The following is a 15,982-nucleotide window of genomic DNA, read 5'->3' as shown; positions in this document are numbered from 1 at the left end:
CTCTAGCATTTGTACACTGCAATCTTAGTTTTTTGATATTTCTAAGGATGTTTTAAGCTAGTTTTTCCTCATATGATATTCACATATGGCTTCTCACTTATTTTTGGTTTAGGGAACTATCTGATGTTTATCCATTAATTGATATGAATCATCTTAAGAGAGTCAGAAATACAGCTCCAAAAGGTACAGTTTTAAAATATATTCAGTGCTTTTATTCCCAAATTATTTTGGAAATTATGAAAACTTATTTTTAAAACAGTTGTTAACTTCAAGTGAAACAACAAACAAATTTTTTTTAAATGTGGCATTAGCATTAGTAAAGGCACATGATGCAAGAAAGCAAGCTTATATAGCATCAGCCAACTTCAAGTGGAATAAGTTTATACATTTATATGTGTGCATAGAAATAACTCTTAAGTAGATGTTTAGGTCAAGAATATAGTTGTTTTAACCTACTCCTGGTGCAACATTTCAAGATTCAGTAAACCTCATAAATCTGGCAACATTGGGACTGCTGGAATTTAAAAAAATTCCAGGTTTTTAAAATGTAATATTGTACATCTCTATAAAATGCATATTATATCAATTAGTAGAAGGGTTATGCAATATTCTGGCAGAGCTTCAAAGCAACATTACCACTACCTCTGTTATAGTATATTATTCACTTTGGAAAGCTTTTTGTGCTCAAAATTATAAAGTTTGATAAATTAAAAAAAATAAATAAAACTATTGTAATCAAGTTTAAGTTAAATATAATTGCAAGAAATTTTAACTTGGTGTCCCTGAAACTTCTGCTACAATATGATTAGACATTTTATTGCTAATAAAACCCTGTGATGTGTATCTGATGAGTTCTTAATAAGAATGATTACTGTTATTCAAACTGTACTTTATTTGAACTTTGGTTCAAAATGTGATGCCTGGGTACATCCTGTGTAGTTTTAAATTACTTACAATAGCTGTACATATATTAGTTTGGTTGGCATCAGAAAATGTGGTGCTTTGGGAAACTGCATTTAAGTTTTTTAATAGTCATATGTAGCACCTGATGCAGTGTGGGATTTGTAATTTCTAGATTATGGTGATTTTTGAATGCTATAAGGATTTGCAAGGTTTTAATTGTATTCTTTAAACAAGAAATATCATTTGCCTTGTACTAGAACATAGAATTATCATTAGATGTTATGGAGCCATTCTGAATAATGGGCATATATTTGCAACTTCTTGCTGACTGCAGCCTCTACACAGCAGGATTGCTTCCACATTCATTTTTATTTAGTGCCATCAGTCACGACTGCAACAGAAAAACTGTAAACAAACCATTGAGCATATGGGTCCACAATTATTGGACACCCTTACCTTTGACTGAGAGAAGACTTTGTCAGTCATCAAGGATATCACGATTGAAGTTTGATAAGGCAGTGGAATGTCTTTGACCAGCTGGTATAGTCTTACATCGCAGGAGCCTGTCAGTGATGCATTGGCATACATTACAGAATGTAATGTTTTCCAATGCATCTACAACAGCATTCGCAATTCCAAAAACATCTGTGTGGTTCCCATCATTTTCTAAACCTTGGTGGAACTCAGGAATAAATGTGAATGAGACAAAGCACATTAGTCTCTCCTCAACTTACAATGGTCGTTTCCAGAAAAAAAAAAAAAGTTTTTTAATTTTTAACACAGCTGTGATGCTGATGTACAACTACCTCAGCTACCTGTGTGGTGGTATTAAAAGGAGCATTCGCATAGGTGGCCCATGAAATTATCCAAAATCATCAATTTCGAGTTAGGCTCATTTTTTTTATAACACTTAATTCTGTATATCCATATTCGAAAACCCATCTATCTATATACGTAAATCATGTCAACAAGGACAAAAAAAAAAAAAATTGGAGACACATCCTTCCACTTTGAAACCCAGCAACAGACTGAGACAAAATATGAATTCCAGGTGTATTAATTCTTATCAAGAAGACTTCTGTCAACTTATTTAATGCATATAATGTGAAATGTCTGATCTAATCAAATTATGACAACACTGACACTCCTAGACGATGGGTGTTTGGAAATTATATGTGCTCTAAAGAAACAGATTTTAGATATTTGTAAGAACTAAACATAAAACTAAAATAAAAATAGTATAAATAAATAAACAATTAAATAAAAGAAGAAATGATACATGTGTTATGTACGTAAGAAAAAATGGGCTTATGTCTGACTTACGACCGAATCGACTTTTGGCATGGTCATTAGAACGTAACTCCATCACAAGTCGAGAAGTGACTGTATATTTAGCAACAGAATCTAAAGCAATCTTGGATCCATTTCACTTTGCAACCCAGTCTTCTATCTCATAAATGCTGGGAAAATATTTATTGTACCCTACAATAATTCTTGAGCATAATAGATGTATAATTAGGGATCTCACTGCAGTTGCAAATACTTCAAATTCAAATACTCCAAATATCATCTTCAGGGTTTCTGCCCCTAAAGTATAAAAGGAAATAACTGAAGATGATTACATATTTAGAGTATTTGAATATGAAGTATTTTCAAGTATTTTTCAAGCAGGATTCTGTTGAATAAGATTATGAGATGACCCATGGATCACACTGAATGGTACTTTACCACTTCATAAGTGGCTATCATTCCTCACAGGAAGAGCTAAGAGCAGCACTATTTCTTTCATGATGGCACTTGCTAATGAAATAGTGCTGTTCTTAGGTCTTTGTGTATGTGAAGTGTTTGTTTGTTATACTGGCCTGACGTAGCCCAGTGGTCAGGAGCGAGAGTGCATAGCACGCGTTCCTTGAGTGACCGGGGTTCAAGCCCGTGACTACTAAATACGATAAATATTTGTATTGACGATTTATTGTAAACTCTACTGACTTGGTTGTCGTGCCGGAGTATAAACAGAAAATTTATTTATTTATTTATTTTATATACAGGGTGTCTCAAAAATACACGGCATAACTTCAGGAATGAGTTCCTCATTCCTCATATATAGACAATAAAAATATTTTCTATCAACATAGTTCCGGAAATCCTTGGTTCCCGAGTTATTAACCGAAATGGCTTATCTCCCACAGGTGATTTCCTTCATCACAAGATACTGACAGAATCTGGTGGTTTTCCATTCCAACCATGTACTCAAATCAGGAGCAAGCGGTTATGCACTTTATGTACGGTTTGGCGGACGGCAATGCTCTGGAGACCCGTCGTTTGTACCACGAAAGGTTTTCAGAACAAAGATGTCCAAACAGGAAAGTGTTTGAAGGTATCCATCGCCCGTCACCTTTGTGAACATGGGACCTTTACACCTCATGCTGCTGACAGAGGACGACCAAGATCTACAACTCCTGAAGTAGAGGAGGAGATTTTGGATGTTGTGCATGCCACTCTTGGAATCAGCACACGCAGAATAGCAATGCAGCTGGTTGTTCAATGTTCAACTATTTGGAGAGTGTTGGAGAACACCAACTGTATCCTTACCATCTGCAATGGGTACAGGCCTTTTCACCAGCAGATTACCCTGCGCGAGTAATGTTCTGCCAGTGGTTCTTGCAGCAGTGTGGTACAACTCCTCACTTTCCTGCCTCAGTGATATTCACAGATGAAGCACAGTTCACATGAGATGGAATCCAAAACTTTCACAATCAGCATGTATGGGCTGAGGAAAACCCACATGCAATTCTTCCATCACATCACCAACAGCGGTTCAGCCTCAACATCTGGGCAGGTGTTCTTGGTGATAAGTTATTTGGGCCCCATGTACTTTCAAACAAACTCATAGGGTAGGCGTACAGGCAAGGCCCCTCCGTAGCCAGGTGGGCAGGAGCAGCAGTGCATAGCACACGCTTCTTGATTAGACTGGGGTTCGAGCCTGTGACCACCAAATACGGAGGATGCGGAAAGGTCAGGGAATGACCACCGCATATCCCCGGAGCAATATGGCCTTAGTTGCTAATGCTCCTAAAAACCAAACAACAACAGGGTACAGGCGTACATTCTGATTAATAACTCGGGAATCAAGCATTTACGGAACTATGTTGATATAAAATATATTTATATCTACATTTGAGGAACTCATTCTTGAAGTTATGCCATGTATTTTTGAGACACCCTATATATTTCACACTCTTTTGAGTAGAAATAGTGTGGCTCTTAGCTCTTCCTGTGTGGGGAATGATAGCCACTTATGAAGTGTAAAGTACCTTTCAGTGTAATCCATGGGTCACCTCCTAATCTTATTCAACAGAATCCTTCTTGAAAGACAATTTACAGATTCATTGTGAAAGGCAGTTGTTGCCTTCCCAAGCTAGAATCCTAAAATTCAATTAGCTGTCATCCTTTGCTCTGACAGGGTGTTTATACAAAACTCCAAAAAGAATGTTTGTTGTTCACTTTTGTGGTGTTTAGTATGTCTTGAAGAAACAAGTCAATTTTTGATGATTTATTTAGATTGGAAACTTAAATTCACAGTGTTGAGCATCAGGCTTAAGTTTTGTTTGATATTGTAAAACCTGTTGTCTTTTGCTTTGATTGACAAGTTTATCATAAATCCATCAAATGTGGTGGAAATTGTGTTCTCTTTACTGATTTCACCTCATAAGAAATGTGTGTTTGATGCATCTGATATTATTGTATGCACTCTAAGACGTAACTTAAGATATATGATTTGACACTCTAATAAGATATATCAGTAATCTTCAGTATAATGTTATTGTATCTTAAATTCTATTCAGTTCATTTATGATTACATTTATGTTATTTTGATCTGTGCAGTGAACATTCATATTTTAGTGATAACGTATTTTTTCTTAATGTAAGCACGTAGACAGCCATTGTATGTTTTTTATGTATGTAATCCCCATTTAAAGTTTTCCTCAATTTAAGCTACAAAAATCTTAACACCCAGACAAGTGTTAAATCAAGACTCCACTGTAATTTCCATTATTTTTACTATTTTTAATTAGAACTTCTTGTTTATCAGTTCATCATATATATGGTGAAAGTTTTAATTGAAATGAGGGCCATGTTATTATATTTTGTTATTTCTGTCACTTAGGAAAGCTAGAAATAATTCTTCGAAGGATTAAAACTGATGAATCTGAAGTAAGTTCTTTGGAGGATTGGGAACAGGTTAAGTTACCCATTCAGAAAGTTCTTGACAGACCCATTGCAAATATTAAAGGTTTATCTGAATTTGCTACTTTGTGTCTTGTCCCGAGGAAGTCACCTCTAACTCGTAAGCAGTATGAAATGTCTCTTCACCTATGGCCAGTTCAGTTTCATGAAGATAAATAGTAAGTTTTTTTTTTTCTCTTTTTGCCCCAATTGCTTTTGGCATTTTTCTCTAAAAGTAAAGTAGAGCACTGGTTATCTGTGGTAATTTGTAGAAGCTAGATCCTTGATAATTCATGTAAAAAGAAAATAATACTACACAGTGTAAACAAATGAACATAGTCACATTCCGAAACATATAAAAAATAACAAAACATTTTTCAAAAAAGACATTTTGTTAGAAAATCTGTAATATGATCCATTAATTATGTTTTTTTTTTAATAATTGTTAAAAAACATGATGTCTGGGATCATGGCTAATCCAGCTGTACAGATAACTTAAGTCCCAAATTGGCATTCTTCTGTATTTGCTAAAATTTGCTGTTAAGAAATTAAATTTTTTAATTTGATAGGCATGATAGAATATTAACATTTTATACACCTTGAGGTTGTCACAGAAATTCTCTCAGATATGCCAGACAAGCTGTACTTGCTACCTGGGAGTCTAAAACACTGATGGACCTGATATTTGGGTGACACTCAACTCAAGTGGACCCAATTTCGGCAAAATCCGGACGGTCTGTGACAGCCAAATCCTCTGCTTCCACCTTCACAATGGAGGGACTGTTAGTAATCCTGGGTATAACCTCCATGCATAAGTACATGGTGGGTCACACCCAGGTGTGAACCAACGTAAGCAGGGGTCGAGATGTGGCACCCACACCACATGGAGGAATGCCACCCCTCTATGTTACCAGGCAGTACTAGGTGGTAGATGACTCTCATCAACTGGTGCAATACCACCACTTTGCTTTTTGGACGTTTGAAGTGGTGGAACCCATGTTTAGTCTCTAGAGCTAAGTTCCGGTCAACCCTTCCCCATCTCTTCCATCGTGCAGTATGATTGACTTTTGAGGTTATGATGAACATCGTGGCGAAATCCAATATTCCTTACATTTCGAGGGTACAGCTCTAAAACGGTGTTTGCAGGCCGGCTGCTAGTTAGTACACCGGACCGAACCTATTGGTAACTCTCTAGGAGGCTTCTGGAGCAGCTAGTGTATAATCTTGCTGCCTCAACTCTGCCAGATAGTGACTGGAGGGAGTCCGAGTAGTGTGTATGTGGGCGGCATTGTCGAGGCCATGTTATGTCAAATATCTGGTTATATTCTTACCATGTGTACGCCGTATCCAAAAATTTCATTACTTCATACAGCATATCCCACGCACTTTTTCATACTATTGAATACACCATGAATTGTAAAACTAATAGAGCAAGCTTATCTGCGAAAAGATCTAAACCTCCCAGACACTTCCTAATTCATTTCACAAATATATGTCGTCTCAATTCTAAGCTCAATGATGTCCATTTCCATTGCAGTCTGCCAAACCCCATGTACTTTTTCTGACAGAATCTCAGTTATCGGTTGATTCAACTACTACTCATCTCAGATGCCCAAATTATTCACTGTATGATTCCTTTTGCCTCAAAGGTGGTACTTGTGCATATGTCCGTTCTGATATTCCCTGTCAGAGGCTTGGCAATTTGGAATCTTCTCTCTTCGATCTTCTCTGGCTTAAAATCTCTCTACCTCATTGTGTAAAATTCATCTGTTGTCTACCGTTCTCCCAACTCCATTAATCACTTGGAGCTCTTTGACTTCCTCTCTTTGCCACTTGACTTTCTCCAGTCCAACTTTCCTAACAGTGAGATAATTTTCCTTGGTGATTTTAATGTTCACAACTCCAGCTGGCTTCCGTTTTCTAGTCACACTGATCCAGCTGGTCGAGATGCTGAGGCTTTTGCAATTACTAATGACCTTGCACAGATTGTTCATTTACCTACAAGAATACTGGACAATCCTAATCATACAGCCAACACGCTTCATCTTTTTCTCACAAACAACCCTTCTAAGTACACGGTTGAAGTGAGAGGTCCTTTAGGCACTTCAGATCACAACTTGGTGATTGTCTCTTCTCCAATGGCACCTTTATCTCATGGCTATTCCCAACCTCGTGTTGCTTGACATTACAAGAATGCAAAATGGGATGACCTGCGAGATTTCTTTTCCTTGGTCGGATTACTGTTTCAAAACTTCTGTTGTGAACATTTGCTCAGATCGTGTCAGTGAAATTATTTCTGCAGGAATGGAATCCTTTATCCCACACTCCACTTTAAAATCTCGTCCTTTATCTAAACCTTGGTTTTACAATAAATGTGCTAAGGCTGTTCAAGAGAAGAACGTTGCATATCGTAATTGGCTTGTTTCTAATTCTTCAGTTTCATTTTCTGCCTACACCAAAGCTCGCAACAATTGTAAAGCAGTTATTAATCAGTCTAAACTAGTTTGAACAGGCTAAGAGTAGAAAACTTGCTTCTTGCCCTAATGGTAGCCGAGCATTCTGGTCTCTTGCCAAAGCTATTGGCTGCAACTTTTGCCCATCTCTGCTCTCACCTCTGTCCAAACTAGATGGTTCTGTTGTCACTTCAGCCAAGGATAAAGCTGACCTGCTAGCATCCCATTTTTCTTCCAACTCATGTATTAATGATCTTGGTAAAACACCTCCCACCATTCCCAATACGCACCATTCAATGCCTCTTGTGGTCTTCCGTCAAAAGGATGTCAGAAGGATTTTGACGAATTTTGATGCTAAGAAAGCTCCAGGTCCCGATGGTATTTCTCCACTTGTTCTCAAAGCCTGTGCTCCTGGACTTACTCCTATTCTTTGCCGCCTTTTATTACTTTCTTATTCCAAAGGTGTTTTTCCTTCTGCTTGGAAATTTGCTCATATCCAGCCAGTTCTTAAAAAGGGTGACAAATCCCTCTCATCCAATTATCGTCCCATTGCAATTACTTCTACTCTTTCTAAAGTAATGGTGAAATCAATTAACCACCAACTCTTAAACCACCTAGAAATCTTCCGTCTGATCAACGATCGCTGTATGGATTCCATCAGTGTCGATCCGCTGGTGATATTCTGGCTTATTTTACCCATTTATGGACTAATTCAATGGAAAGGTTCGGTGAAACACAAGTAGTTGCTCTTCACATCTCAAAGGTTTTCGATCGTGTTTGGCATAAAGGTCTTCTAAACAAGCTTCCATCTTATGGTTTGCCAACTGTTTTTAGTAATTGGTTATCCAGTTTTCTCTCTGATCGCTCACTGAATGTGATGGTAGATGGTTCTCTGTCTTCTAACTTCTCCACTAATACCAGTGTTCCCAAGGTTCAGTTCTTTCCCCCAATTTTTTCCTCTTGTATATTAATGACCTTCTTCCATTGACTGGAAGTGCTATCGATAGTTTTGCCGATGATAGCACATTGCATTCCACTTTTCATTTTGAGAAACCTCGCTCTGCTCAATCAGCTTCAACTTCTCGAAAATCTGCTTCCAATTCCTTAAAAGGCAATCTTCAGGTAATTCTCCAGTGGGGCAAAGACAACTTAGTTGATTTCAACCCTTCTAAAACTCAGTCTTGTCTTATATCTCCCAAAAAGGATTCTTCTCCTCCTATGCTTATCTTTAGTGACACTCCGTTTTCTAGGCAAAATGATATATCTCTTTTGGCGATTATCCTGAGCTCTAATCTCTCTTGGCACAAGCACATTACAAATATTGCTTCCTCTGCATCTAAAAAACTTGGTTTTCTCTTTTACTCTTGGTGTTACTTTTCTTCCAAACAGCTGCTACTCTGTATAAATTGTAAATCCACCCTACCATGGAATATTGTTCCCACATCTGGGGTGGTGCCCCCAAAACCTCTCTCAAGCGTCTCTTTTTTTTTTTTTTTTTATGTAAACCCCAAACACCAGAGGTATTAGAACCTATAGTACTTAGTACTGTGCTTGGGTTGGAGGTTGAGAAGACAAAAGAAGATATTTGTTGACATTGGAGTTGGACTTCTGTAGACTGTAATTTTCAGGACATACGTATGAAGGAAGGTTGTTCCAGAAAACGGCAGTTGAATGAATAAACGAAGAAGAAGAAAAGTTGGTTCTGTGAGTTTGAAGTTGGACAGTAAATGGATGTTGGCTGGTGGCGGCACTTGTTCGGACTGTTTTGAAAGAGAGAGTGGGAATAATAGAAGCCAAATCAGGAGGACAGTGCCCATTGAAGTATCTGCAGAAGAGATATCCAGCAGAAACACCCCTCTCCCCCCCCACCCATTGAGCGCTGTTTTGACTGTAATTGTAAATCCACCCTACCATGGAATATTGTTCCCACATCTGGGGTGGTGCCCCCAAAACCTCTCTCAAGCGTCTCTTTTTTTTTTTTTTTTATGTAAACCCCAAACACCAGAGGTATTAGAACCTATAGTACTTAGTACTGTGCTTGGGTTGGAGGTTGAGAAGACAAAAGAAGATATTTGTTGACATTGGAGTTGGACTTCTGTAGACTGTAATTTTCAGGAAATACGTATGAAGGAAGGTTGTTCCAGAAAACGGCAGTTGAATGAATAAACGAAGAAGAAGAAAAGTTGGTTCTGTGAGTTTGAAGTTGGACAGTAAATGGATGTTGGCTGGTGGCGGCACTTGTTCGGACTGTTTTGAAAGAGAGAGTGGGAATAATAGAAGCCAAATCAGGAGAACAGTGCCCATTGAAGTATCTGCAGAAGAGATATCCAGCAGAAACACCCCTCTCCCCCCCCCACCCATTGAGCGCTGTTTTGACTGCTCCACAGAGTACTACTCTGTGGACCAGGCAGAATGATTTTAGCCACGCCCATGTTTTTTTATGGCTAAAAATGTTCACGGCACTTTAAAATTACATTATTTTAGGTTTAAATCAACGACTGCGAATACAGATACCGCGAATAGCGGGGGTTTACTGTATTTTTTTTTTTTTTTAATTAATTTATTAAAATTTTTTTTTTTTTTTTGCAGTATTGCAAAGATATTGAAGGATGAACTCTTTACTGTGAAAGAGAAACAGCAAATGCAGCATTATATGACAGTGGCCATAGAAGCAGCCAAACACAGTGTGGTAAATATTATAATAATAATTATTATTATTTATTTATTTTTTTTGTAAATGGATATTACAATATTCCAGCAGGTTTCAAGAGATTGATCTGTGAGATCTTGGTTTCGTTTTCATTTCAAATAATTGATGGGCTGTTAATGCTACAAATTACACTGAAGACTGCTATCTGCATTTAGTAGTCTGTTTCTCTTTTCTTCTTTTTGCCTATAACAGTAAAGAGGAGACAGTTTTTTGAATATTAGATGTAAATATCCATTTCAGTATAATTATAAGATATAAGTATCTTACTGAAATGGATATAGAATTGTCATGACTGTGCCAGTTTACTATTTGTCGTAGTAGATATTGTAATTCCATTTCTGAGTTTTATATTTTTCTGTTGATCATGAGTTCTTGCAAAAACAATTTTAAAATTGAAAATATATGTTTTTTTGTTCACAACTTTGCTGACAATGATTATATGGAAAAAAGTACTCCAGTGTTTGAAAATTGTTGTTATTTGAATAAACTTTTAAAGGTTAAATAAAACATTTTACCTTTCAGTTATCATAAAGTTTAAATATAATGACCTCTGACTGTTGAGTTAGCATTTTTCTCCATATTCTAGGGTTTTCTTATTTTAAAATATATAAATATGTCTATAGTTGTGTGTTTAACCTGGTAGCTCTAGTGCTCATGCTGCACTTGTCAGGGTGGAGAATTATGTAGCCATTAACTTGTGATAACTTATTCTGTATAGCTGGGGCCAGAAGGATTTACAGCTGATGAAAAAAAACAAATCTTACTTATCATTACAATATTATTTTCATATTAAAAACCCACATGGCATTGCTAGAATTTAGAAGATAGAATGGAATCAGCAGCTATCTTGCAGTGTTGGTAATCTTCTAAAGATAAGAATATGTCTGTATTGAGTACTTTTACAATCAGGGATAAGGAAAGAGCCTGAGAGAAGATATTTTATTTGAGAGAGAGGAGGGAAGGGATTAATGGAAGCTTCTACCTGGTATTTCTTCAGAGTGTGGGCTTGTTGTTGGTTTTTAGGAGCATTAGCAACTAAGGCCATATTGCTCTGGGATATGCTGCGGTGGTCATTCCCTGACCTTTCCACATCCTCCGTATTTGGTGGTGACTGGCCCGAACACCGGTCTAATCAAGAAGCGTGTGCTAAGCACTGCTGCTCCTTCCCACCTAGCTATGGAGGCGCCAGAGTGTGGGGGAGCCATGCCAGCCAATCTTATTCCATATTAATAGGGTGTGCCAGTATTTGAGAAGAGTTTGGACATTGCAGCACAAAGTGTTTTAATGTGTAACAACATCTTCTGTGGTACACATTTACATTTTCCATATGGTGCATCAGATGTTATGCTTGTGGCCAGATTTGTATGAATGCATAAGTTTGAAATACAGGCAGTTCTCACTTTACGAGTTCCCGGGTTTATGAGTTTTTTTTTTTTTCTTCTTCAAAGTATCAACGAAATCAAAAATATGAACATTAATTGTAAAAAAATGAATGTTAAACATTCATAAATACTGCATTTAAAACCACGCGCGTAACTATACAATACAATGTACCCAGCTTTGCGATATTAATCTGTTCCAGAGACACCATCGTAGTGTGAAAATATCGTAATGTGAACCCAAAATATATTTTTTTGGTAATTCATTTAATGACCTTGGCAGTAGAAATTTTTGCTATATAACTCCCTAAAAGGTTGTTTTTATAGTGCAAATTGTAATAGTTACCAATTCAAATCACTAAAATGCACTACTCTTTCATTGTTATCATATGTTCTGTTATAAGAACCAATTTTGAATGCCTTTGTGATATTTTTCTACAGCATATTTCTAGAGGTCACGACCATAAAACACTAAAAACAATTTGCACTTCCTGGTTTTTTTGGGCTTTTCTGTTACTGCAAGCAATTATAAATGGGTAGTAAACTCCATGTTATTTCATTTGCAAAAAATTCCGATAGCTGGAATTGTGTGGCTTTTTGTGTTATGGTGAAATGTGTTTACCCTTTACTGAAATCTTCAATCATATAAAAAACAAATAAATTTTCAGAATCTTCTCCTCATTCCTTTTTTTTTAAGCTTCATAAACTTGTTACTCCGCGCAAATCGTGTTAGTTGCAATTTGTGCATTCCTTTAAAAATGCTTATGCATCTATTGAAATTTATAAAGAAAATAGAAGATTATCTTAGAAACAAATGCCTCTTGTGAAGCATTTTTGAAGAAGACTCCTTGTGCAACAAACCAACGAGCATCGAGCCAATAATAAGTGATCAACGAGCGTGCATTTAGTCGATGATGAAGAATAAATATTCTTTAAAATTTGTAAATCATAAATAATTCTCTTTATTATTATTATTATTATTATTTATTATTATAATAATATTATTATATTATTTAATATAATATTAATTTTTATTATATTTTTTCTCTCTTTATTATTATATATATTCTCTCTTTATTATTATAATTTGCTTGATTTTACAGGCTGCGATTTAATTTCTTTGGATAAATCAATCATTGTTTAAACTAATTAGATAACTAATTTTATTGTTGAGAACGTAATCCCTATTTTTAACATTGTCTATGGCATTTAATTCCCACTTTACAAACGCACGCCAGCAATGAATTAACTCGTAAAGTTGAGAACTACCTATATTGTGCTTAATGATTTTTATAAACATGAAAATGGAAGTGAATAGTTTATACATTATTAAATATTTATATACATAATAAGCAGAAATATGTCTGCATGTGCAATTTTGAAATATTTTTTCTTTTTATGCTTTTATAAATTTTGAAAATGGAGCAGGCCAATGGCTTCATGTTTATATTTTATTTATAACATTTTTATTTTTGGAGGAAATAGCAAAAGTTGTTTCATTGAAAATAACAGGTTCAAAAATACAGTATTTAGCTTTTAAATTTTTTTCATTAAAAAATAAATGTATTAATTGAGGAAATCCCATTAGTAACAGATGAAGTAGCTTGAATTAAGCTTGGTGGTTAAAAAAAATCCTTTTTTAAGAATTAGAGTTGAGTAATTGTCAAGTGCAGTGTGAGTGCTGTCAGGGTAAGAATATGTCATAAACCTTATTTTTATATGAGCAGACAACTTTTAGAATGTTTATCTTCATTTTTTTCATGGAGTATCGGAAACAAATTATGTGAGAATAAAAACATTTAGACAACTATACAGCAATTTTCAGTTTATCTTTGAATAATGTTGTTTATCAATGTCTAATGGACCAGTGACAAGTAACTGAACTATTTTCAACTTAAATTTTTTTTTCTGTTTATACTCCGGCACGACAACCAAGTCAGTAGAGTTTACAATAAATTGTCAATACAAATATTTATCGTATTTAGTAGTCACAAGCTTGAACCCCGGTCCACTCAAGGAACGCATGCTATGCACTCTTTCTCCTGACCACTTGGCTACGTCAGGCAGTTATACCCTTGTTGCCGACCAGGCTAGCTGGGTGGGTAAAGTGCCTTCCTGGCAACCCAAGGGTCGGGGGTTCAAATCCTGCCTCGGGCTTGGATCAGAGTAGTGCAAAAATCTTGGGAGGTGCATTATGGCCACAGAAGCCAATGCGGCAACAACTAACCAAAAAAAAAAAAAAAAAAAAAAACCCTTGTTAGATGGTTGGGGGGGGGTCCATGAATATACTAAATTAAACATATAATGAATTAAGCTCGTTTTTACCACTAAGGGGTTTTGGAAGAGTCACATGATTTTGGGTTGTTCAAAAAGGTGGATAGGGAAGTTACATTATGAAATAAAAAAGGTTAGAAATTATGCTACAGAGTTATTTAAATGCATACTTTTCTCCATACAATAAATTTGTTTATTACACAAAGTTCAGCTGAAACAAAGTTTTCCAATTTTCTTACACAAGGATCTGGACTAGCCTGAATGGTACTCCTAGCAAGATGCTTCCTTAAATGACACTGCTGACTGGCACCCCCTAAATGGCCCCTCAACTGCATCTAGACATGTCAATGCTCCTTAATGCTTTAATTTAGTGGGTGGCTATAGCAGTGATTAAAAATTTAGTAGCGGTTTAAGTTGATAATTTAAGTACATAAGAACAGAAGACCATACTAGTTGAGTTGCTAGCTATATTTAGATGAATCCTACATGAGATATCTCAGAAGACTGTCTTGCTCCATGCTAGATTGAGTTTTTTGGCAGCTAAATCAATCTGTTCATTTCATTACCTGAAAAATATGGAATGGATATATATATATAATAAATTAAAACAAGCTGCAGCCTTGCACCATGCTTATTTACACCTTGCTGATAGATATGTAATACATTCAGGCATGTTGAAATGTTCAAGAAGGAATGCTTGCACTATTTCATAAGCTTGGCAGACTGTTTGCTTTCCTGATTGACTGTAACTGATATGGCTATGTGGGTTACAGTATATTGTGAATGTTTTCCTTAACTGTATTTTAAATGCAGTAAAGTGCACCACATATAAGAAACACTTTGACACAGCCTGAGTTGCAGCCTATCAAGGCATGTGTTTCTCTTTTACCCAAGGGCTTTGTTGGAGAAAATTGAATGATAGTTTGTTCATCCTTCCATTTTACTTATGCAGGTAGGCAGCAGTGCTTTCCTGTATCATGGTTTGTCTTAGTTGTGTGAAAAGTTGGCTTGAGCCTAGTCCAAGACGAATAGAAAGCAAGTTAGTTAAAGCAAATGTATGTTTCCAGATTAAATTGTATATAGAAACTTGAAGTCAGTGAAGGATTTCCTAATAAAGTTCCTGTAGATTTTGTATACAGTTTTACACCAGAGTTTACAAACAGCTTTGTCAAACTCTGACAAAGTTTAATAAAATAAAATTCATATCGTTTTAGAACGGTATGCATTCTAAAATCTCTGATGCATAACATGAGTTACTGCCAAGTGGGGTATTTGAGCAATTTGTTTTTGATTGATTATATATAAGTTTTGTGTCAGACTATGGCAGTTTCATATTGGGGAGCAGAATTCCAGTGCTGGCAAGAATGGTGCTTCTTCCAGTCTATAAGCTTGATATGAGTAATCTGTTTGCTGTCCTCATTGACTTGGTTGCTGAAGTGTGTATTGGGCCTACAGTGATCTATGGATGCTATCAGGAGGATATTGATGTAGAAAACTTTTGGTGGGCATGAATGATGGAATTTTGTTTAATTATTCTGTCCTTTATGTTTGTGCTGATTAGAGTAGTGTGTTTCTATATTAACATATTGTCTCTTTTTATTTTCTCATTTGAAGGAATTATTAATGTCCTTATAGTGCACTTTGACATCAAATATATGATGTACAAATCAAAAATATGATGTAGATAACACGAATCTGGCCTCTGTTGTGAGTAGTTTTATAGAACATTAAATTTTTATAGTTTTATAGAACATAGGGTGGGCTAGCATGGAATTATTGAATCAAATATTTCATATGGGGGGGAGAGAGAGAGAGATGCTTTGAATGCTGGCACACTCCCCTTTTCCAAATAATCTGCGGTCTAACTTGAACTAATACTCATAAGTTCATGTTTTAGTGAACAGTAGTAATTATGACCTATCTTAATTATTTATAACGTGTTAGTTGACACATTTTCTAAGGCTAATGTCAATCAGTATATGCTTGATATTTAATGATCTGGAAACACAGTGGACATATATTTGTGCCACTCTTAT

The 15,982-nt window shown here is 36.0% G+C and overlaps 1 protein-coding gene across 2 annotated transcripts in view; it reads left to right on the top strand.

Annotated features, from left to right (window-relative positions):
* The window catches only part of LOC150088611 (tRNA-specific adenosine-34 deaminase regulatory subunit adat3), a 38,219-nt gene that overhangs the window by 8,607 nt on the left and 13,630 nt on the right, over positions 1 to 15,982 (top strand). The window contains exons 3-5 of one of the 2 annotated variants that reach the window (XM_090370819.1): positions 113 to 183; positions 5,072 to 5,309; positions 10,173 to 10,272. In XM_090370819.1, the coding sequence (XP_090226945.1) occupies positions 144 to 183; positions 5,072 to 5,309; positions 10,173 to 10,272 (378 nt within the window). In that variant the 5' untranslated portion in view covers positions 113 to 143. The remainder of the gene's footprint in view (positions 1 to 112; positions 184 to 5,071; positions 5,310 to 10,172; positions 10,273 to 15,982) is intronic. The other variant, XM_090370820.1, reaches the window with a different exon arrangement.

This window comes from Mastigoproctus giganteus, chromosome 3 (genome assembly GCF_048544385.1).
Source record: "Mastigoproctus giganteus isolate SK-2022 chromosome 3, ASM4854438v1, whole genome shotgun sequence".
In the NCBI taxonomy this organism is placed as follows: Eukaryota; Metazoa; Arthropoda; class Arachnida; order Uropygi; family Thelyphonidae; genus Mastigoproctus; species Mastigoproctus giganteus.
Note: the sequence above shows the minus strand (reverse complement) of the source record. Positions and strands in the feature narration are given on the sequence as shown.